The sequence below is a fragment of the Populus trichocarpa genome, chromosome 12 (assembly GCF_000002775.5).
Source record: "Populus trichocarpa isolate Nisqually-1 chromosome 12, P.trichocarpa_v4.1, whole genome shotgun sequence".
Taxonomy (NCBI): Eukaryota; Viridiplantae; Streptophyta; class Magnoliopsida; order Malpighiales; family Salicaceae; genus Populus; species Populus trichocarpa.
Genome location: NC_037296.2, coordinates 11,156,671 through 11,178,593, shown reverse-complemented (window position 1 = coordinate 11,178,593; position 21,923 = coordinate 11,156,671). Strand labels below are relative to the sequence as shown.

At 31.9% G+C, this 21,923-nt stretch overlaps 3 protein-coding genes and 1 pseudogene across 4 annotated transcripts; 2 read left to right on the top strand and 2 right to left on the bottom strand.

The window, feature by feature from the left end:
• Positions 1–206: 206 nt before the first annotated feature.
• Positions 207–4,365, bottom strand: LOC7458059 (pachytene checkpoint protein 2 homolog). Of its 2 annotated transcripts, none has more exons than XM_002318039.3 (14): positions 4,179–4,365; positions 4,026–4,089; positions 3,815–3,921; positions 3,560–3,627; positions 3,123–3,226; positions 2,910–3,014; positions 2,502–2,591; positions 2,341–2,416; positions 1,687–1,756; positions 1,524–1,594; positions 1,292–1,382; positions 938–1,065; positions 684–812; positions 207–599 (listed from the first exon to the last, which is right to left on the bottom strand). In XM_002318039.3, exons 1-14 carry the CDS (start codon positions 4,327–4,329, stop codon positions 456–458), a joined length of 1,398 nt encoding a protein of 465 aa, XP_002318075.1. In that variant the 5' UTR covers positions 4,330–4,365; the 3' UTR covers positions 207–455. The 2 variants fall into 2 exon arrangements, with proteins under 2 accessions (XP_002318075.1, XP_024438011.1); XM_024582243.2 differs by having other exon boundaries at positions 2,341–2,368.
• Positions 4,366–9,625: 5,260 nt separating this feature from the next.
• On the top strand, positions 9,626–10,108 carry LOC7484417 (uncharacterized). The gene has a single exon (XM_024582091.1). It carries the CDS (start codon positions 9,626–9,628, stop codon positions 10,106–10,108), a length of 483 nt encoding a protein of 160 aa, XP_024437859.1.
• A 2,084-nt stretch (positions 10,109–12,192) lies between these two features.
• Positions 12,193–12,889, bottom strand: LOC112323539 (uncharacterized; annotated as a pseudogene).
• Positions 12,890–21,276: 8,387 nt separating this feature from the next.
• On the top strand, positions 21,277–21,711 carry LOC7484416 (uncharacterized). The gene has a single exon (XM_002318634.4). It carries the CDS (start codon positions 21,277–21,279, stop codon positions 21,709–21,711), a length of 435 nt encoding a protein of 144 aa, XP_002318670.2.
• The last annotated feature ends 212 nt before the right edge of the window (positions 21,712–21,923 follow it).

Here is a 21,923-nt window from a genome sequence, read left to right as displayed (position 1 = left end):
CCAAATAGTCACCTAGCAGATGCACTTGCTCGCATAAGAAGGGCCATGTTAGAGAGAGAATGCAGGGGCTTATTACTATTGCAAGACGTTCAAAAAGGAATTTTGAAGTAACATAACACTTGTAGGGTGCTTGGTACAGAAGTGTGGTGAGGTGTGATTGTTTTTTTTTTTTAATATACAACCCACTCATTTAATGCACAAAAAGCTACCACCAAAAGCAAGTTTTTCTTGTTTTACACGGGAAGTTCTCTTCAATATTATTTCTACAATTGCTGGAAAAGGCAAAAAAGATTTAACTTCTCTACATAACTAATTATATCACGTTATGACTGTCCCTGAACGCGGACAGAAATCACATAAAAAAGATGCTGGGACATGAGTTGCATTAAAATACAAGGTAGTTGTGTACTTTTTTAGCATTTGACACATTTTTCAGATGGAGTAAAAATCATTAATCAGGATTCAGGTAGCTCAGAGTGCTCCCTCCTTGCTGTATCTATCATTGCGCACAAGAATTCACTAGCATCACAACTGTTTGGATTTGAAAGAGCTGCGTGTGCCAAAAATGGAAGTTTTCTCAATGATCTTCCACTCATTCCCTGCATAGGATAATAAGAAGCCACGCGGTTAATTACTTGATCATTAACAGGATTCAGCAGGGATTGAAAAATTTGACTGCTCACCTCACATGCTTCCGCAGCTTCAAGCAATTGCTTACAAAAGGGCAGCACAGGCTGAGCTTCCTGAATATCTGGTGCGTTTAATTTCTCTCTCAAGGTTGAATAATTTGGAAGCATGAGATAGTCAGAGTCCTACAGAAATTGCAACATTCATTAGTAATGAGATTAACGTGCCATTACAAGTCCATGTAACGATGTTAGAGTTAGAGATATTGAGGAATCAATAGAGAGGCTGAAAACTGAAACCGAATTGACACCTGGAAATTTGATATTATTCCTGTTCGCAGGAGTTCTTGCAAACAGGATCTTAGAATTTCATAACGAGCTTGAAGAGTTGGGGGACCAACATATGCTTTGATGTCAGCTCGATCAACAAATGCAATATCTGCAACTCAATAACTGCCAAGTCAATACATTCTACCAATATATGCAATGTTCTTCCTGCTCGGTCCAAAATCTAAACCTATCAGAAGAGATGCATGAGTTTTTTGAATTCCATCGATTATATTGGAGGGAATCCCCAAACTCTCTGGAAGAGGTAGAATATGGAATTCAAGCTAGCATGGAAGTCTTAGAAAACTGGTTGATATTGAGATAAGTCATTGGCTCACCAATAGCAGCAGTTATATTTGATGTAGTCAGGATGATCACATTTGGTGATGTTTTCAATTTGTCCATCTGTGTTAGTAGAGCATTCACAACCTGTAGGGCATATTTTGACAAGCAGAAGCCATTAAAGATTGGACTTCCATGTCTCATAAAAAAACATGCTACTCACATATATTATTATGTGACTTGCTTTAAGAAATCAGGCATTAATTTGGGAGTAGACAGGTACAGTACTCGAATAGAATCTGAAGGTTCAGAACCAGATAAAGCAGCTTTTCTAGCAGCAGCGAGGCTTTCAACTTCATCTGCAGCATAACCAAATCTAAAATATGACATGCTACAATGAAGAGAGCTCAGTACTGGATATTAAAAAACATAATGTCGTCACAAATCTCACCAATCAAAACAAATACCAGATTGTTTTCTTCCTCTATCATTTCCTGTATTTTCTGGAAAAGTTTTGCAACCTGTTCCAATAAACAAATATAGATGTTTTAAGATTTTCCTGAATTCAACAGCCAAAGAAGGTAGATAACTAAATTAAGATCAGTGGGTTGAGAACTTGACACGAGCTGAGGTGCCATTGGAAAGGTAAATGATATGAAGTCTACAAATTCTATACCATTTGATTTCACACAAGATAACAAGAAAAATGCATCAAGGTGATTCCTAGTAAAACTACAGTAAAAAGCAATTCCCATTGCAATGGAAAGCAAAATAATCACAAAAAATTATGATCTGTTTTTCGTTTCCTCTCAAAGCAGCAAAACAAACAAAATTTTGCCATGATAGCTTTTTTTGTGTGTGATAGTGGGGGGAGAGGGGGCGGGAGATCCAATAAAGATAACAATTTTTATATCCTTATGGGAGCATAGATGTACCAAAAAACATAGATTACTTTGACTTTAAACATGGACAAATGATCAAATCTCAGCCATAACAAGTTGTGTCTTACTGAAAACAGAGTTATAAAACTAAGATTTCCAATGAATAGAATAAGCTAGTTCCAGAGGTAGGGATTTCTCAAAGCTTATACAGCTTGATGACTTACCAGCTTGCCACTTTCAGAGAACCATTTGCTAAACAAAGAATGAGCATTAACTTCAATCAATTGGCATTGGGGGTATCTGATTAAAGAGGAAGCATAAAGCAGAAATTAATATGAAATGAAATGTAATAATTTTTGTTCATCAGACAAGATTATGTATAAACCTGGAGTTAAATCGTATTGATAGCTTCTGAGCCAATGCTTTACATAAAGAAGTCTTCCCCGTCCCTGGAGGTCCATGTAAAAGAATAAGGCTGCAAACATAATTGATATATCATTTAAGCATCATTTTCAATCATGATACATTAGAAGAAGCAACAGCTTTATTTCAACATTAGCAGTTTTCCAAATATGGTTCGGATAAGTGTAAATGCATTTGTGGTTTCCATGTATTGAGTTTCCATCCCATCCCAGATTCTTGCATTAGCAATTAAGCCAGTGCACTGAAAGAAGAATGTTACAGGTAAAAAGGTTAAGACTCTTTCTACAGCCTCAAACTAGAGATTTCAGTGGCAAGAAAACTAGTCTGAATGACCTGTGGGTACATATCATTTTAAACAAAGCTTCCTTACCGATTCCATGAAACAAGAAAAGGATCAACACCCTTTTCAGTAAAGAACAATGCACTGGCTGCATACCGCAATAACCTTTGCTTGAGACCAAATTCATAAATTAAGCTACAAATAGCAAATTACGATGCCATCAGTCCCTACATAATTGACTTAATTAAAAAAGAAAAATCAACTGACTTGAAAAACTAGAAACAACAGAAGTTTCAAGCAAACCTTTCCCACATGCCATCAAATTCCTTAGCTGGAAGAATCCACTCATTAAAGCTAGAAAGTTGGCCATCCCCACCTAGCTCCTCACACGGTCCTTCCTCGCTGAGCTGAAAAGGCAGCAGTCATGAATTTTGAAACCGCCAACTCAACAAAATATCTCTTGAAATTCAAAGAAACAAGAGGATCATTACACAGGGAAAAAGAAATATGTAAATATCAAATCAAGTTCTCATTTTTACGACCTTGAACAGCTTTTACTGTTTGATGTTCACCTATTTTTATACCCTAAACAAAAGTTGAAGTGTCTCAAAAAGCCATTAAAGAAACAAACATTCCAATACTTAGAATATGTTGATAGAAACAGAGATAATGAGCAAAGCAAAAAGGAAAAAAAGAGAGTGAAAGAAGAAAACCCATCAAGCCTAAGTGATTCATAGTACCTGAAAGACATGTACAACAGGTTTGACTTGCCAGAACAGAAGAATATCATGGTTGGTCACCCATTCATCTACAACACAAACATTAATAGCATTAATTGACAAAACATATTACTTTCTCCCATTTTCGAACATTATTCTGCTGATTGTTTTAGTATTCTCAGAACCCAAAACAGCATTAACTTCCCAAACCCTTCATTTCTTTTCCCCTAGACCAGAAACAGGAAATTGAACACGTAAAGAAACAAAAACCCATACCCGTATCGCAAACGCAGATTCTTTGTACATTTTCAAAGAGAAATTGGTCATCAAATGGCACAGGAATGGGTCCATCAACATAGCTTAAACTCCTCTTTTCAAGCATTCTATCAAATAAAGAGAAAACCAAAAAAATTTCCTCCTTTCTTTTAAGAATTAATAAAACAAAAGACCTCCGCAAAAACACAAAAGAAACTGAAATCAAACCTACCTTTCTACGGCTAACCGCACATCTTCAACGCGAGCTGTGCTTGAGGGTTTTAAGCAAACTTCAACTGTACCAAAAAAGAAAAGTAGGAGCTTCAAAATCAAAAGAAAAAAAAACATATATAAAATTGGAAACGGAAGAAAAAAGGTGGGGTACCAGAAACGAGGAATTTGCGATGGGTAAGAATGGGGGAAGGGGAAGAGGAGGGCAAAGCCACGCCATTACCATCGGATAGATCATGGCTTATGGCTGTGGTTTCAATGGGGTTTTGGATCGTTATGTCCATGGGACTGGGACTTGTTGTCATTCTTTACTGACCTCTGCAGAGGAGGAGAGGTGGTTTTAAAATTTGTAGAGATTTTGGTGAGCCCATTGCCATACCCTAATTTTATTTTTAAAAATTGGGCGGGAAAATTTAATTTTGCTAAGCCAAGGATCTGTGTGGTAGTATCTTAGATGTTATATAAAGTAATATTTTTTTTAAAATACATTAAAATAATATATTTATTTATTTATTTATTAAATTTGTTTTTGAAATTAACTTATAAAAATAAACCAAAAACACCCCATTAAAATTAATTTGAAGCTAAAAAAATTAAAATTAAAATTAAAATTGCAGTTGGACAACAATGTCAAATAAGATCTAAGTGTGAATTTAGTATTGTGGTGACTTTTGCAATTACAATTTAAAAATATAGTTTTAAAAAAATATTTTAATTGTGGATTTCATTGAGTAAGTTTAAAAAATTATATGTTTGGTTAAAATTAATATAAAATAGATTTTTAAATGACAAAAAAAAGTCTCTATAAATAAAAATTAAGTTATTTTAAATTTTATAATATCAAGATTTGAAATGAAATTATGTATAGAAATCAATGCAAAAAGCATAAATTATTTGAGAATCAAGTAATTTTTTCTATATGTTTAGATTTAAAAAAAAAAAACTACTATAATACCAAATATATCATTAGTGCTGTGTGGTTTTGTTCCGTCTTCACTCCCATCTTTGGGTTTATGAAAAAAATTATTTATTTAGTGCAGTATTGCAAAGAATTTTATTTAATTATAGATTTGAACATTGATATTTGCATTTATATGGTGTATGAAATTATTATATTACTTTATTTATGTCCAACCTTTGCTATATAATAACAGTTGCCTTTTGATCAGTATGAATCATATAATTTTATTGAAAATTTTGATGATATTACATTACCATTTTAATATATAGAGTTTGTCTTCTTTCATTTTATTTTTTTAAAAAAGAAAAGCAAGACAGATAGTCAGGTGGTTGACAAAGTCTTTCCTTCAACCCGACTCAAATTGAGCAATTTGATAGGTTTTGACATTATGTTTAATTGTAATTTTAAAAGATTTTGATTTTTTTAGCTTTTATTTATTTATATTTTTAAAATATTTTAATATAATGATATTAAAAATAAATTTTAAAAATAAAAAATATTATTTTAATATATTTTTTAATAAAAAATATTTTAAAAAATAATATCTACTATACTTTCAAACAGAATTGAAGAGGAATTGAAGAGGAGTTTTGGATTTTATATGTCAAAGTGGATATGCGAAAAATGAATATCTTTATTTAATGAGTCTTCAAGCTATGACTTTCTTTAAGCTCAAAAAAATATTGTAAAAAATAGAATTTCTTATAGAAACACTAATGGAAAATTAACTAGAAATAAATTTACTGTTAATGTAGGAAACATGAGCCAAAAATACCATGGCCATTGAAAAGTATAAATAAATAAATAAATAAAATAAAATAATTTAGTTTTATTCTGCAAATATTAGTTTTAATATATTTTGATTTGTTTCATTTTTGTTTTTATGCAATAGACTTTACTACATGTTTCAACATCTGATCAGAAGCATTGCCTTTGGATTTTACTCAAAAGGCACCATGCATTATAAACTAGAAATAATTAAAAAAAAAAGATCAAAAGATTTGATTGTATTTTCATTTTCCCTTTATAATTTGAGAAATTACAATTTATATCTTGAATTTTATATACGCTAAGTCTTAATATTTTAAAAAAAATCAATAAAAATATATGATTATTTATAAATTTATCATTATATTTATTTTAATACTAAACAACCTTAAAAGCGTTAAAATAACAAAATTATCATTCATAATTACAATAATAACATCCATAATTTCTTAAAACTCATTTAATGAACACAATTCCATTTCACATTCCGTCAAACAATTTATGGCATATATCAAATTTTGTAAGTGAAATTTGATAACAGAACATTCAGTCTCCCCTGCTCCAAACAGTTGAGTGATGGTACCTGCCCAATTTGCAGTATCAAATGGTACCTCATTTTCCTCCTTTTTATTTTTGTTCTCTTTCTATTTATTATATTTTTATTTTTATTTTTTTTAAAATTCAACATCTCAAAAAACATGTTAAAAACTAAATGCGTTGAAAGTAATATTTTTTAATTTTGAATTCTTTGAAAAAAAAACACTAAAAGTGATGCAAATATATCAAGATTTTTTTTTGTTATTTGTTTTGCTATTTATTGGAGGTAAAAAATTAAGTAGCAACAACTCAGGTTCCAAAGTTTGGTTGGCTTGCTCAATTTGATGTTTTTCTTTTAGTTAATGTTTTTTTCTTAAAAGAAAATGCATCCTTCTACGTTGGACTTGTTTGGAGTTGGCTTTTATTTTTTATTTTGTTTTATGTTGGCTTATCCCAATCTTGGTACTTAGCTTGCATATTTGGCATGCTTATTTAGGTTGGCTCAATTCTGTTTTTTCTTTTTTCTTTTTGTTTGATTCTTTGGAATTAGATTCGTTACCTTTTCCATTTCGGTAACCATTCTTTTTTCTTCCGTTCCCATGATTCTTTTTTTGTTTAAATTGGTCAATTTATTGTCATTATCTGATCTTTTATTATCTAATTAAATTATACCAATTTTGTTTGCTTAATCAGGTCTATGTCTTGAGTCGTGTTTTTTTTTTTACTTGTTTGAAACACGATTGAGTTATTAGAGCATATTTTTTTAATAAAAAATATCCCAGCCCATGGCATAATGTGGGCCTATACATCTAAGAATATCTAAAAGGTGTGGAAAAGCGAATGTAGCAATTCACGATAAAAAGAATATTTTTTCCTTTTCAAAACAAACCAATAACTAGCTATCAAGGGTAATATGGTTTTTTCATAAGAATCCATTGGTCATTATCATGGGGAATAAATAGATCTTTTTGTATTTATAATGCACAATATAATAAGTACATTGTCCTTATAATTAAATGTTATAAAGTTGATGTCCAAGGGCAATTTTTTATTTTTTATTTTCCCAAAACGTTAAAATGATATAAATACCCTTAAAATAAGATTTTCTTTAACTTAAGCCCATCAATATTTTTGTATTATCATTTGGGTGTTTTTTATTATTATTATTATCATGTTGATGGAGGGGTGCTATTGTAATTTTATATATAAAAATTTTATAAAAAGGTGGCTAACGTATGTGTTACAGGCATCGGCATGTGCGGCGTTGCTAAGCGGCTAAACACTAGCTTCAAGGGTGATGTTCGAATCATATCGGCATCCCCTTCATTCATGTTGGTGCGTATGGTCAATGGACTTTCGGTTTGGCGTTGACGATTTTTTTTTCTCTTTCCTCTTTGATTTTTTGTGCCTACCCCTTCAAATTCTTAAAACAACTTTTCAGTTTGTTTTTCCTTCAAATTTGATCTCTATTTTTTTTTGTTACTATTTGTTTTTATTTCATATAGTTTATGAAATTGATTTTTTTTTCGATTTCATCCTCCATTAGTATTTTTGTAAGTCGATTTAGTTCTCATTCTTTTAATTATTATTTGCTAATTATGTTTGAATTAATTTTTATGATTGGATTTTTTTTCATGATTTTATCATCCATCAATTTTTTTTTTCATATATATCAAAATTGATCTTCATTCTTCTTATTGTTGCTTTTTTTTACTTAGCAAATTTTTTTAATTGATTTTCTTTTCAGTTTCATCATTCAACATTAAATTTTTTGGGAGTTTAGCTTCTTGATTAAGTCTGAGCTTAGGATTTTACGGGTTGTGAGTTTAAGAGATTCACATGGGTTTGCTTGTTTCTGTCTTTCTATTCTTTAAGCTTATGTTTTTTTTTTTTTAATTTCATCATTGAATATTTATTTTATTGAAGATTAGGCTCCGTTATTTTTTTATAGGATTTTTCATTGATTTTGATAATGACCCATGTTATCTCGAGTTTTTTTATTTGTCATTCTTTGTTTGGATACTAAAAAAATAATTTGAGCATATCTCACGGCGTAGTGCGGACTCTATAACTAGTATGATCCAATTAACCAAGTTATGATTGCAAGTCTTCAAACTTAAAAAAAAAAAAATATTATAAGAAATAGATATTCTTATAAAAACTATAATCGAAAATCAGCTGTAAATAAATTTACTGGTAATGTAGGAAACTTGATCCAAAAATTCCATGGTCATAGTCTACATAAAAAAAAAAAAAACAATCTGTTTTTTTTTCCAGCAAATATTAGTTTTTTTATTTTTATATTAAATTCACAACTATATTTACATTTCTGTTTGAATTTAATTCCGAATCATTATTTACTAAATTAAGAGATCTGTAAAATGTTTTTATGTAATAGACTTGGACTAAATGTTTCAACTTCTGATCAAGTCAGATATATCAAAACATGTGATCCAATCCAAGACCACTGCCTTTGGATTTTACTCAAAGGCAATGAGCATTATAAATTGCAAAAAACTTATCAAAACATTATCTATATTAAAAGAAAATTAGATGATGTTATCAACTCTCATAATGGGTTTATATACTCACATATGTTCTGTATATATGCGTTTTTTTTTTATAAAATAAGAAATATGTATTAAAATGGTAAAATCTTAACATAGACGAGGGTTTGATTTTAAAATAGCAATTATAGTTGTAGAACTTGGCTTGATCTTTCAGATTGACCTGAGAAATCCTGGAATCGGAGCCTTTCTCGAGCTAGATTACTAGTCGAACCAACTAAGGCTTTAACTTGACATAACCAGTTCAACTTGATCAAGTTTTTAGTAATATAGATGACTTGACCAAACCTAAATGAGACAATGACAAAATAAAATAAAATAATACTAATAACAATACTATCCACAAATAAAGAAACAATTATAAATTGTGGTTATTTTCATTTGCATATTTAAAATTGGAAGTTTAGTTTGTATTTTAAATATTTGAATTATGTTTTTTTAATTTAAACTTTTGAATTATTATTTATTTATTGGATTAATTAAAAAATATGTTGTGGGTACACATTTTAAATGAAAATTCTAATTGATTTTAATTTTAAAAAAAGGACAATGAATATATGAGTATTGATTAATGGACAGTGGGACACAAACAACTAACAACAAACAACTAACCAACTATCAAAAGAAAGACTTCTAATCCACAAATAAATTGCAATTGTAGAAACTAACAAATTTTCCAGTTATCAATAGCAGAGAGAATAGGGACACCAAAAGCTTATCTCTCACTTTAGCAGCAATATTGTGAGGCTCTAGATTAGGCAAGATAACATGGCCAAGAGTGAACTTTGTTGCATAATTAAGTTACCACTAAGCATGAAGAACAGGTCAGAGCATGAAGATGATGATAAGCATGAACTTGAAATCCTCAAGGGTGTGGCACAATCGTGGCATGCTCACTCGGGCAGTTCAAGGTCTACCAGCTGTGAATATGATAAATATCGCCAAAATTTTCAAAGCAAGCCTTCTCGGTTTAAGCTGGAAGCAATGAACAAGTCATCAGCCAAGAGGGTTGAGAGAGGAAATTGGGATTTCAAGCAATCACTGTGGGATTCCTATGAGATTGTGAATGTGTACAAAAGGTTGGAGAGAGGGCTTGTTTTAGATGATTCATTTAGTGGGGTAGATGCTCAGAGAAGGGTCCATAGGAAGAAAAGAGAGAGTAAGAAGAGTCTTACAAATTTGTTTAATCTAATATCTTCGAGGAGATTCAAAGAGGCTGAAGATCCTCGTGAAGATAACAATCACTATTGATTTAAAATCTTTATTAGTCCTATAGCTTGCTCTTAACTTCTTGCTTATGTTAATTAGTTCTATCTTCAGGTTTTCCATCGAGGATGTTAGTAGGTGCAGTCTTCATTAAAAAAAACCTGACATGAAAAATTAAGATTTGTTTTGCTGGTAGTTTTCCCACTTGCCTTGTAGGAAAACCAAGCAAATTCTTATCTTGTGCTTTCAGTGAGAAGTATTTTCATAGAAATCTCATGCTACAAGTACCTGCGTTGTCATGAAAACACCACACAGGCAGACAAAGTAGTTGTTCTCTGTGTCAGAGCTATCTATTACAGCAATTAATTTGTATAATAGAATTACTAGTTTTTTTTTTAGAAAAAAAATCTCCAGAAGAATTTTATTATCAGAAAATGATAAAGTTGCACGATAGCAGTCGATTTTGATCCTTGATTTGTCAACATCACATGAGGAATCTTGTAACCAAACCCAGGATTCTGTCAAATTGAACAGTATATTCGTGCCTGATATTGAAAATGGTATGCTATTCTTAACTCAATTATTGCGGTCTGGTCCTGGTAGATTCTCTGCAAAGAATCTCAGCTGTTCACCACACGTCACTAGAAGTTGCTTGCAGCTGTCCAGCAACCAGATTAATTGTGCCGAAGAAACAGGGTACGCCATCGTCCATCTGTTCGTTAATATTAATATTCCCACATATGACACTTTATTGTTAAGTGAAAAGGTTAATGTCATGTGTGCTATCCTTTAAGTAGAGGCATTTCTTATGTAATTCTAATAGCCCAGTTATGATAGGAAGACAGTAGAGTATTTTATTTATTTTTGATACAAAAAATACAAAGGTTAAGTAGATTAATCCCCCGCATGCTTCATGGCCCATTGGATTTTTGAACTGATACATGGAACTTTCATCGTGATTTGTGTCAATGGCGTTTCAAGCCCAAAGGGCTTTCACTTGAGGGGGTGTGTTAGAGAATAATATAAATCATATCTTGGAATCTCACCTAACAGCTTAAGCTTTTGGGTTGAGATGGTTCTTTGACAAGGGGTAAATTCCGGAGCCGTCACCATTGATTTATTAACGTATTCCCACAAGAGTTTATTTGCAGTTCAGATATCTAGTGGTGGAACATACCAGGACTAATAACTCTATATATCAGCTCCAACGATGCCATTATCAATTAGTGTCTGTCATATTCAATGCCAGTTTTAAAGACCAATATCACTCATTGTTCGATGACATAACAGCAGTCAGGCAGTCACAGAAAAAAACAACGAATTAATTAGCTTCATGGAATGACAACTTATTTGAAATGTTTGAAAAGTAATTGGAAAGGGTGACAATGGAAAGCCATTCATTGTAATGGAAAATCGGTTTGCAGCAGCAGCAGCAGCAGCAGTTTCCATCAGTTCCTTGGTATTTCTACTGGTATTGCATAATTATTTCCTTTTCACTGATACATTTCAGATTTTTTTTTTCATTTCACATATCTTTAAACTATCTGCATCAGCATATATAAGCCTAGATACAGCAAAAGAAAGAAGGCAAGAGAACATATAAAACATTAACCAAAGGGTTAAAGATGTTATATTATCTAATATATAGTTGATTCTGGCAACATATATCATGTATGCAGTCAGCAAATCTCAAGCATCAACAATAGATTGTCCAATCTAGACTGTGCGATTCAGAATTTGATGTAGTAATTATAATCTGGCAAAGCATCATTTGCATTTCGCTCCGAAGTTTAGCTTCTGTAACACTCATCAAATCGATAATTTATTTTGTTGAATGCTTAATCGCTGTAATAAGATTGCACTGTATGAAACCCTGGATTCATAAATAAGCAGCAAGGCAAAATCTTTCGTGACAGAATACCATCAATGAAAAGCTATAGTATATCACACTATATTGTCTTATTAAAAGATAAAATACTAAAATTTTCTTGACATGCTATATCCAAACAACCCTGAAAGAAAGTTCTGCCAACACAAGAAAGACGGGCATTTTATTTAAATATCTGTGTTGGTTCACACTGCAGCTGGAATGTAGTTTCCCAGTAATCTAAGCACAACCGACATGCTCCCTAGCCTAATTTAAAATTATATTTGCAGGTCTTCAATTTGCTCAGTTCAAAGCCCTTTTGCTTCTGCTTGATGAAAACATCAGCTCCACCACTTCTTCGATATCTTGTGATTTCCGATTCCCATTTTGATCGATAACTTGCACTTGCTCCTTCACCCGAACCTTCCTGGCAGACCTGGTGGATTCTTCTTGTTGACATTGTCTTGGCGAACCTCATTAACCTCTTCATCTTGAGTTACCTTGTTGTTGAAGGCCTTGTGAACACTTGGGTACTGGGGGGCACCATGGATAATGCTAGGCGTCTTTGATAACGTCGAAATATAGTCATGGTAATCACCGGACGTGGTGTTCGAGCCTTGCCGCTGCCAAGTTTGGTAGGCAGAGCCTCGAGACATTTTTTGCTGATTTGCTCAGTTTACAACAATTAGTTAAGAGAATCTGCAAATTTGTAGACCCATGTCTTTCGAATTTATCCTCTCAAGATGGTAAAGTTGCATCTAATTCCTTATCTCTTGTCAGATATCATGTTATCCACATTCTTTGAAAGAGAATAAATGCCTAGAAAGTGGAGAGCCTGAATCGATTCACATCACCTATGCAGTATTATTCCAAGTTTCTGGCCCTTCCTGAAAGAAGATTATAACCCACAACTTTTGAATTCATGATAGATATTTGGAGATTAGATGCCATTTATATCATGCTACATTAAAACAAGCCGTAGCTGCACTGTAGGCTCAGCCACAATACTAAACTACCTTTGTGCATGTTTAGAAACTCCGGTATTGTTTTGAATTTGTTATTAAGATTCGGAGAGCAGTATAGGGATTTGTTCTTATCTCTTCTGCTAGACCACAAATTCAGAACCACCAAACAAACACACCTCTAGAAGAACCATTGGTGGATTATGACCTAATCAGCCATTAATTTCCAGAGACCCATCACCATAAACTTACGACAGTGCAAAGCAAACCGAAGCCTAAGACTAGTCCATGCCCACCTCCTCAGAACCATTGGTGGATTATGACCTTTCCATTTTCGATAGAACCGGGGATCGTCATCCCCATCTTCCTACATGAATACTACATCCAATTTATAATAAAATAACCACCATATCCTTGTCTCTCTCTCTCTTTTTTATCCTTAAATCACATCTAACACAGAAAACAAGGCCTTTTTTCCTTCTTTTCTCAACATCCTGACTAGGAAATCTTTCTCCCGTTCTCCTTTGTTTCTTCCCAGCTGTATATTTTCATCAGAAGAGGAGGCCTTAAACCTAAATATATTTTAAATTAATGAAAGACTGTAGAAGCTTATGCTGTGGCAGCAAGTTCAATATGCATTCTGGGCTGTGTTTTCTCCCTCATAGCACAACAAACAAATAAACGACAATATTGCTAGTAAAATAGAAAAAGAAGAATATGTTAATTTTTTCAAAGATGTAAGAAAAAAAAAAGATAAATTCACCAAAAGTTGCAAAAATACTTGCCTAGAAGATATCAAAAACCTTTTGAGTACAGAGTACCTAGGATAAAACTATTGATTTTCATAGAAAACACAACGTTGGAGAAAAATCATGATGAGAAACAAATATTTCATCCAAAAGGACACATGTACAACGAGAAACGTTTTTTTTTTTTAAAAAAAACACAATTAGAACACTGAACTTAAAGTTTTGGTAGGGTATTACTGTTTGAAAAAGATTTAGTGAAATAATATATTTTTATCTTGTCATGTTTTAGAAACTCGATATTTAGTAAATTGTACTATTAAAAAGCGCGACAAGGTAATTGTCGTATTTCTAAAGCGTAACATCAATTACAATTTAAGTTATCCCTCAAATCAAAGACGCCTTCTCTCTCTAAAAACCAAATGGCGCCCTCACAATCTTTCTAAAAATTAAAACCCCATCAAATACTTTTATTTTGCGCTTAAAACAACAAAAACCAAACCTATCATAGTCTTTAAACTTCATTGGACATGTTTGGGATTCAAAATCGACTATTCCCTTTGTTGTCATTGCTGCCGCCACCTTCCCAACCTTTTTTCTAGTCCTTCAAACAAGGTAAACATATCATATTTCTATGAATTTGAGTTTGGTTTGGTTGAAATGAAATAATTGTTTAGGTTGAATTTAGGATTTATGGTGAATTTAGAGTTTGTTGAATTAATATTAAATTAGTTAAAAATATCATCAATTAGGGTTGATTTGATATAGTTGAACATGAAAATAAGTTAAATTAATTATGAATTAATTATTTCAATTAATTATGTGTTGCATTCGATTGTTGTTAAGTTGTTGAATTATGGATTTTATGTATATTGCTAGAATAAGCTAATAATGTAATTAAATGCGCTTGATGATTTCATGTAAGAGAGCCTAAATGCGGTAGAATTATGACAAATTACATGTTCCATTGAATTGTTGATAAGTTGATAAGTTTGGTATTTTCTTTGAATTATATTAATTTGATATGAATTTGGGTTTGATTTAATGTGATTGAGCATGAAAATATCAATTAGATTTTATATCAAGAATTATGTTTAATTTTTGGTGAATTTTCTTTAATGTTAAATTTTGGGAATTTGATATGAATTTTGCCGATTGGTTTTGGGGTAATGCAATTTAGTTACAATTATGAATAATTGACCAGAATTCATTTTTTTTTTTACAAAATGGTTTATAACATATTTATATTATGTCTTTACAGTGGTACTATTGTTCATGATGTGAACAATATCACATACAATGGTTGGAGTAGTTTGTTATTAAATGTTTATTTAGGCATGTCATATGCATAAATGAAAGAAACCATTTATCATGGACTTGAGATAATGATATTGATGTTTAAATAGCTTGGAGGTGTCAGATTGGCGAACATCAGTATTATCATGTAGCGGTTATATGTGATGACAGTTGTAAGATAACGATTGATTCTTTCATGCAAAGTGGTTTGAACATGATGATATTGTATATAAGTAGTCGACTAAAATCTATGTGTCCCAACTTAAGTTGATCCTTCAAATTTAGTTAGTAGAGGTAAATACAGTGTTGTTGTCGGACAATTTGTTATAAAGGATAGATGATACTATGTTTGACAATCCATTTGCTGATTAATATAGATTTGACTATTCTAAGCCTAGTGACAATGAAGATAATGATATGTTAAACTCGAATGAGATGGTAAATAATGATGATGTTGATGATGAAATCATACCTCCTGTTCCTGAATTTAGAGATGCTTCTGGGTTTAGTTTTATTGTTTTTAATGACTGGGCACTTAGTCATAAATGCATTTCAGGAGGGTCTGATTTAGAGGTTAGACAAACATTCAGTAGTAAAAATAAATTGGTTAATGTAGTTAACGATAACATTGCACATTTGGTTAAATACCGAGTTGAACGGTTGAACTCTACATTTGTTCAATTACAATGTGTGCAAGCACTTGAATGTAAATTAACCCTAGTAATGAATAAGCTTTCAATTATGGCTGCAAGCATACAAGATGAAATAAAATTGCATTACAAGTATAATATTTCATATGAAAAAGCATGGGTTCCAAAACAGAAGGTGATTAAGAATCTTATTGGTTCACATGAAGAGTCTTTTCAAAAATTGCCTAGGTTGTTGTTGGTAATAAAAGAATCAAATCCTGAAACAGTTGTTAATTAGAACTAAAACAAAAATGGGCTTTATATTATGATGGTAGTCACCGGTATGGTAACATGACAACTAATCTTTCAAATCATTTAATCATGTTTTGAAAGGTGCTCGTTCAATACTTGTTTCAGCTCTGGTGCAGTTAACATTTTACCGGTATAATAGTTATTGGGTCAAGTGGAGACGTAAAGCTAATGATTTTATTCAACATGGTAAAATTTGGCCCCCAACAATTGAGATTGAATCGACAATGAGTAGTGATAGATTAAGAGATTATACTGCAATGTTGTTTGACTCGGAGCAAAAGGTGTTCCAAGTCAACACCCTTATTAAACTGGGTGTTATTAAAGAAGTCAGACGGGCAGTCACTTTGAATGATAGAACATGCACATGTGGTAAAGGGCAGGCATTTCAACGTTCATGTTCACATGTTATTAAATGTTGTGCCAAGAGTCACATAGATTTTATATAGTTTGTTGATAATCATTACACGGTTCAAAGTTACTGATCAATATATGACATGTTATTCTGTTTATTATCAGACGAGTTAGAATGGACTAATTACACTAGATCTTGTGTTGAAGCAGCCTCATCTAGATGGGAATTCGGGTTTGGTCAATGAATGTCTACTCGTTTGCACAACGAGATGGATGCAAGAGAAGGTCATGCATATTATAGGTGTGGCACATGTAATGAAACAAGCTATAATAGGAAAACAATCACAATACATGCCTACTAAACCCGCCAACATTTATGTCTTGCGATTGCAGGATCGACATCAATCGGAGGATGTATTCGCTGACATTGTAAGAATTTTTAATTTTAATATGGTTTTAATTTATTTTTAATATACTTATCATTAAAGGTATTATATGAGTAAATGCTTATAATTTAAATTTTTATGGAGGATGAGACCACTATTTATTGTTGAACACATAGGTGAATGAGACTATATGAGCAGGTTTAGTTGTATGTGTTCTAGACATGTTTATTATACGTTAGTTGTCTAAACCACATCAAGCTTGACCATGGCTTGATCCATGCACCAGTTGAGCTATGAAGACATGAGACACAAACATTATATCTTAGGCATGAAGAGATGACACCAACATTACAAGACATGATGATTTTGCTTTGGCTGCCTATTGATGGACGTGCAATCACATCTTCTGATGTTCATAATAAAATTGTATTATGTGAGCGATCATTTGGATTGTCACCCCTTTATTTTGAATTGAAGGGGGGTAGCATATGTCTTAAGTAGATTGTGAGACATTAACGACACCACTAGATGATGCTAACGAGGAGGTTTTGTGGAGGTATAAAATAAATTATGATTTGAATGTGTTGATTATTTGTTAAGTTTGCATGAATGATTATGATTGTGATAATTTTAATATGTTATGTTTGTATGTCAGAGCATATATACTCCATATGTTTGGCGGTGTATTACTTATAGACCTAACAGGTAGATATGTGCCTTAATTTAACTGATGCTCCTGGATAATTTTGACGCCAGCCCCACATATAGTTGGGGATCTACCGTTTTATATTTTGAATTAAAAGAGATAGGAAAAGGCTACAAAGCCCTTGAAGGCTTAAAGAGTAAGTATAATTAAATGAGGGGTATTGTAGTAATTGAATAAAGAGATGATAAATATAAATAGGAAGTAAAAAAAAAGAAAGAAAGAGGGATCTGAAATTTTAGTGTGAGGGACGGCAGGAGAGAAGGGAGAAAGAAGAAGAAGAAGAAGAAGAGAAAAGAGGGAAATTAGACGGGAAATAGAAAGGAGTTGAAGAAAATAAGTTTAAAGGTAAGATTTAGGTTTATAAATGTATAAATGTGTTCTTTGAACTTTAAATTTCGGTTTTGATGAATGTTAGGGTTTTGAAGATTGTGTTTTGGGTTTGATTGATGAATTAATTTGAATGTTCTGGGTTGATTATTATGGGTAATTGATTATTTAATTGATTATGGAAGATTGTAGATAAAGATGACAATTTTGAGTTATGATTTGTATAAATGGTGAATTTTGAGTTAGAAATCTGGAAAGAACAGTAGGTTTTCTGTTGAAATTTTGGGTTAGAGGTTGAAGATAACAAAATTTCGGTTTGGTCCCTCAATTTATAAAAATTACAGTTTAGTCCCCAAACTTTAGAAAATTACAGATTGGTCCCTAGAAGATATTCCGAGATTCTGAACAGAATAAAAGATGAATTATGGGCAGAATTCCTGTATAGTATTGAAATTTTAACACTTTCAATTTGTTCCTCCAATTTGACAAAAATTACCATTAGACCCTAAAAATTTGGTAAAATTCCAGAATGGTCCCTGGAACATAATGAGATATTCTGGACAGAATTGAGGATTAATTATGGTCAGAATTTCAGTATAGTCATGGATTTATGATATTTTTAGTTTGGTCCTTCAATTTGACAAAAGTTACAATTTGACCCTTAAAAATATGATAAATTCCAGATTAGTCCCTTGCTGTAATATTAGCTTTTTCAGATTGGTTTGATGAATAAATTAAGGTTATTAGTGAATTATTACTAATTTTATTATTTGTTTTATTATGGATTAGATTTTGGGAAAACCGTTTAATTTTGGGTTTTTGAGAAATAACTAGTTTAGTTTAAAAACATATAGGGTTATGGAATATACCCTTAGATAAGTGTATTAAATAGGTTATATGTTCTTTTGATTCATTCTTGAATATGTCTCCTTTGTATTCAGATAATCCTGATATTCTACCGGCGGGACATCAGTAGAATTTCCTTCAGTATCTGCTTTTGAGTGTCGTTTGCTTTCGAGTCAGGTGAGTGGATAATTTTTTATATGCATGAGAAATATTATAAATATTTGATTTGTTAATATGAATTGGATCATGCTTCTTAATAATATATATGTTGATTATTATCATTGCTATGATAAAGCATGATCAATTGTTGAATCTGAATTCTTGATATGAACCAGTATATATTTTGAATTGACTTCTGAATTGATAGCTCCTCATTTGATTGATGTCATGAATTGAGCATTGAGATATGAATATGTCTGTTTGATTATGATTATGAAGCTATGGTATGTCAGTCAGAATACCCATGCTAACAGGGTAGTGTTAGTCTTTGTGCACATCGTATCTGAACCCTAGTTGGTCGGGGGAGTCACCAACCTGTGTGGACTGATCATCCCACAGTACGGAGCCTCATGCTCATTGCATTTTGATTTTTTGACGAGCTTTACCTTATGATATTCTTGTTATGACCTATTTGAGAAACCTTCCTATAAGAACCTAGAGCCATAATTGTATATATATTCTCATTGTTGTATTACCTCGTGTGTGTACATTGAACGTTATCTACTCACTGAGTTGTTGAACTCACCCTCTCATTATTTATCTTTTCAGGCTTATAACTTGTTAGTAGGTCATTTTTGTTGAACCTTCCGAACCTGCTTTTTGGTTGAAATTAGTATTTTCCTTTTATGTTCAGTCAGTGCTCCATAACTATGAAATTTGTTTTAACTCTTGTATTAAGACAATCGAATTATATTATGAAGTTAATTTTGTTACTAATGCTGCGTTGGACTCTGATTGAGTTATGATAAGTTTGTATGTAAGTTTGGATTCGCATAGGTATGGAACCTTGGAGAGGAACCTTGCTTATGTGCCGGTCATGGATTCGGGAATCGGGTCGTGACAAACTGTCTTGGCATGCTTGTACAGACACATGTTTTTTGTTTGTTATTTGTATAGACCATATTAAGCTTGATCATGGCTTGATCTATGTATCCATGCATTAATTAAACGATGAAGACATGAGACATACCTTTCATATTAGGCATGAAGAGATGACAAACATTACAGGACGTAATGGTTTTGCTTGGGCTGCCTATTGATGAACATGCAATTAAATCTCCTGATGTTTATAATAAGATTGTGTTATGCAAACTATTATTTGAATTGACACCCTTTTCTTTTGGATTGTCAGAACCAGATTAATTGTGCCAAAGAAACAGGGTAAGCCATCGTCCATCTGTTTATTAATATTAATATTCCCACATATGACACTTGTCTTAAAACCATCATTTGGAATAACAAGACTTAATTGTCAGTAGTTTAACAAGACTTAATTTTAATATGTTATGATTGTAAGTCTTCAAACTTATAAAATTTTTTTTTGTAAGAAATAGATATTCTTATAAAAACTATAATAGAAAAGCAGCTGTAAATAAATTTACTGGTAATGTAGGAAACTTGATCAAAAAATTCCATGGTCATGGAAAGTCTATATATATATAAAAAAACAATCTGTTTTTTTTCCAGCAAATATCAGTTTTGTTATTTTTATATTAAATTCACAACTATATTTACATTTCTGTTTGAATTTGATTCCGAATCATTATTTACTAAATTAAGAGATATGTAAAATGTTTTTATGTAATAGACTTGGACTAAATGTTTCAACTTTTAATCAAGTTAGATATATCAAAACATGTGATCCAACCCAAGACCACTGCCTTTGGATTTTACTCAAAGGCAATGAGCATTATAAATTGCAAAAAACTTATCAAAACATTATCTATGTTAAAAGAAAATTAAATGATGTTATCAACTCTCATAATGGGTTTATATAGACTCACATATGTTCTGTATATATGCGTTTTTTTTTTTTAAATAAGAAATATGTATTAAAATGGTAAAATCTTAACATAGACGAGGGTTTGATTTTAAGATAACAATTATAATTGTAGAACTTGGCTTGATCTTTCAGATTGACCCGAGAAATCTTGGAATCGGAGCCTTTCTCGAGCTAGATTACTAGTTGAACCAACTAAGGCTTTAACTTGACATAACCAGTTCAACTTGATCAAGTTTTTAGTAATATAGATGACTTGACCAAACCTAAATGAGACAATGACAAAATAAAATAAAATAAAATAATACTAATAACAATACTATTCACAAATAAAGAAACGATTATGAATTGTGGTTATTTTCATTTGGATATTTGAAACTGGAAGTTTAGTTTGGATTTTAAATATTTGAATTATGTTTTTTTAATTTAAACTTTTGAATTTTTGAATTATTATTTATTTATTGGATTAATTAAAAAATATGTTGTGGGTACACATTTTAAATGAAAATTCTAATTGATTTTAATTTTAAAAAAAGGACAATGAATATATGAGTATTGATTAATGGACAGTGGGACACAAACGACTAACCAACTGTCAAAAGAAAGACTTCTAATCCACAAATAAATTGCAATTGTAGAAACTAACAAATTTTCCAGTTATCAATAGCAGAGAGAATAGGGACACCAAAAGCTTATCTCTCATTTTAGCAGCAATATTGTGAGGCTCTAGATTAGGCAAGATAACATGGCCAAGAGTGAACTTTGTTGCATAAGTTACCATTAAGCATGAAGAACAGGTCAGAGCATGAAGATGATGATAAGCATGAACTTGAAATCTTCAAGGGTGTGGCACAATCGTGGCATGCTCACTCGGGCAGTTCAAGGTCTACCAGCTGTGAATATGATAAATATCGACAAAATTTTCAAAGCAAGCCTTCTCGGTTTAAGCTGGAAGCAATGAACAAGTCATCAGCCAAGAGGGTTGAGAGAGGAAATTGGGATTTTAAGCAATCACTGTGGGATTCCTATGAGATTGTGAATGTGTACAAAAGGTTGGAGAGAGGTCTTGTTTTAGATGATTCATTTAGTGGGGTAGATGCTCAGAGAAGGGTCCATAGGAAGAAAAGAGCTAAGAAGAGTCTTACAAATTTGTTTAATCTAATATCTTCGAGGAGATTCAAAGAGGCTGAAGATCCTCGTGAAGATAACAATCAATATTGATGTAAAATCTTTATTGGTCCTATAGCTTGCTCTTAGCTTGCTTATGTTAATTAGTTCTATCTTCAGGTTTTCCATCGAGGATGTTAGTAGGTGCAGTCTTCATTAAAAAAAACCTGACATGAAAAATTAAGATTTGTTTTGCTGGTTGTTTTCCCACTTGCCTTGTAGGAAAACCAAGCAAATTCTTATCTTGTGCTTTCAGTGAGAAGTAT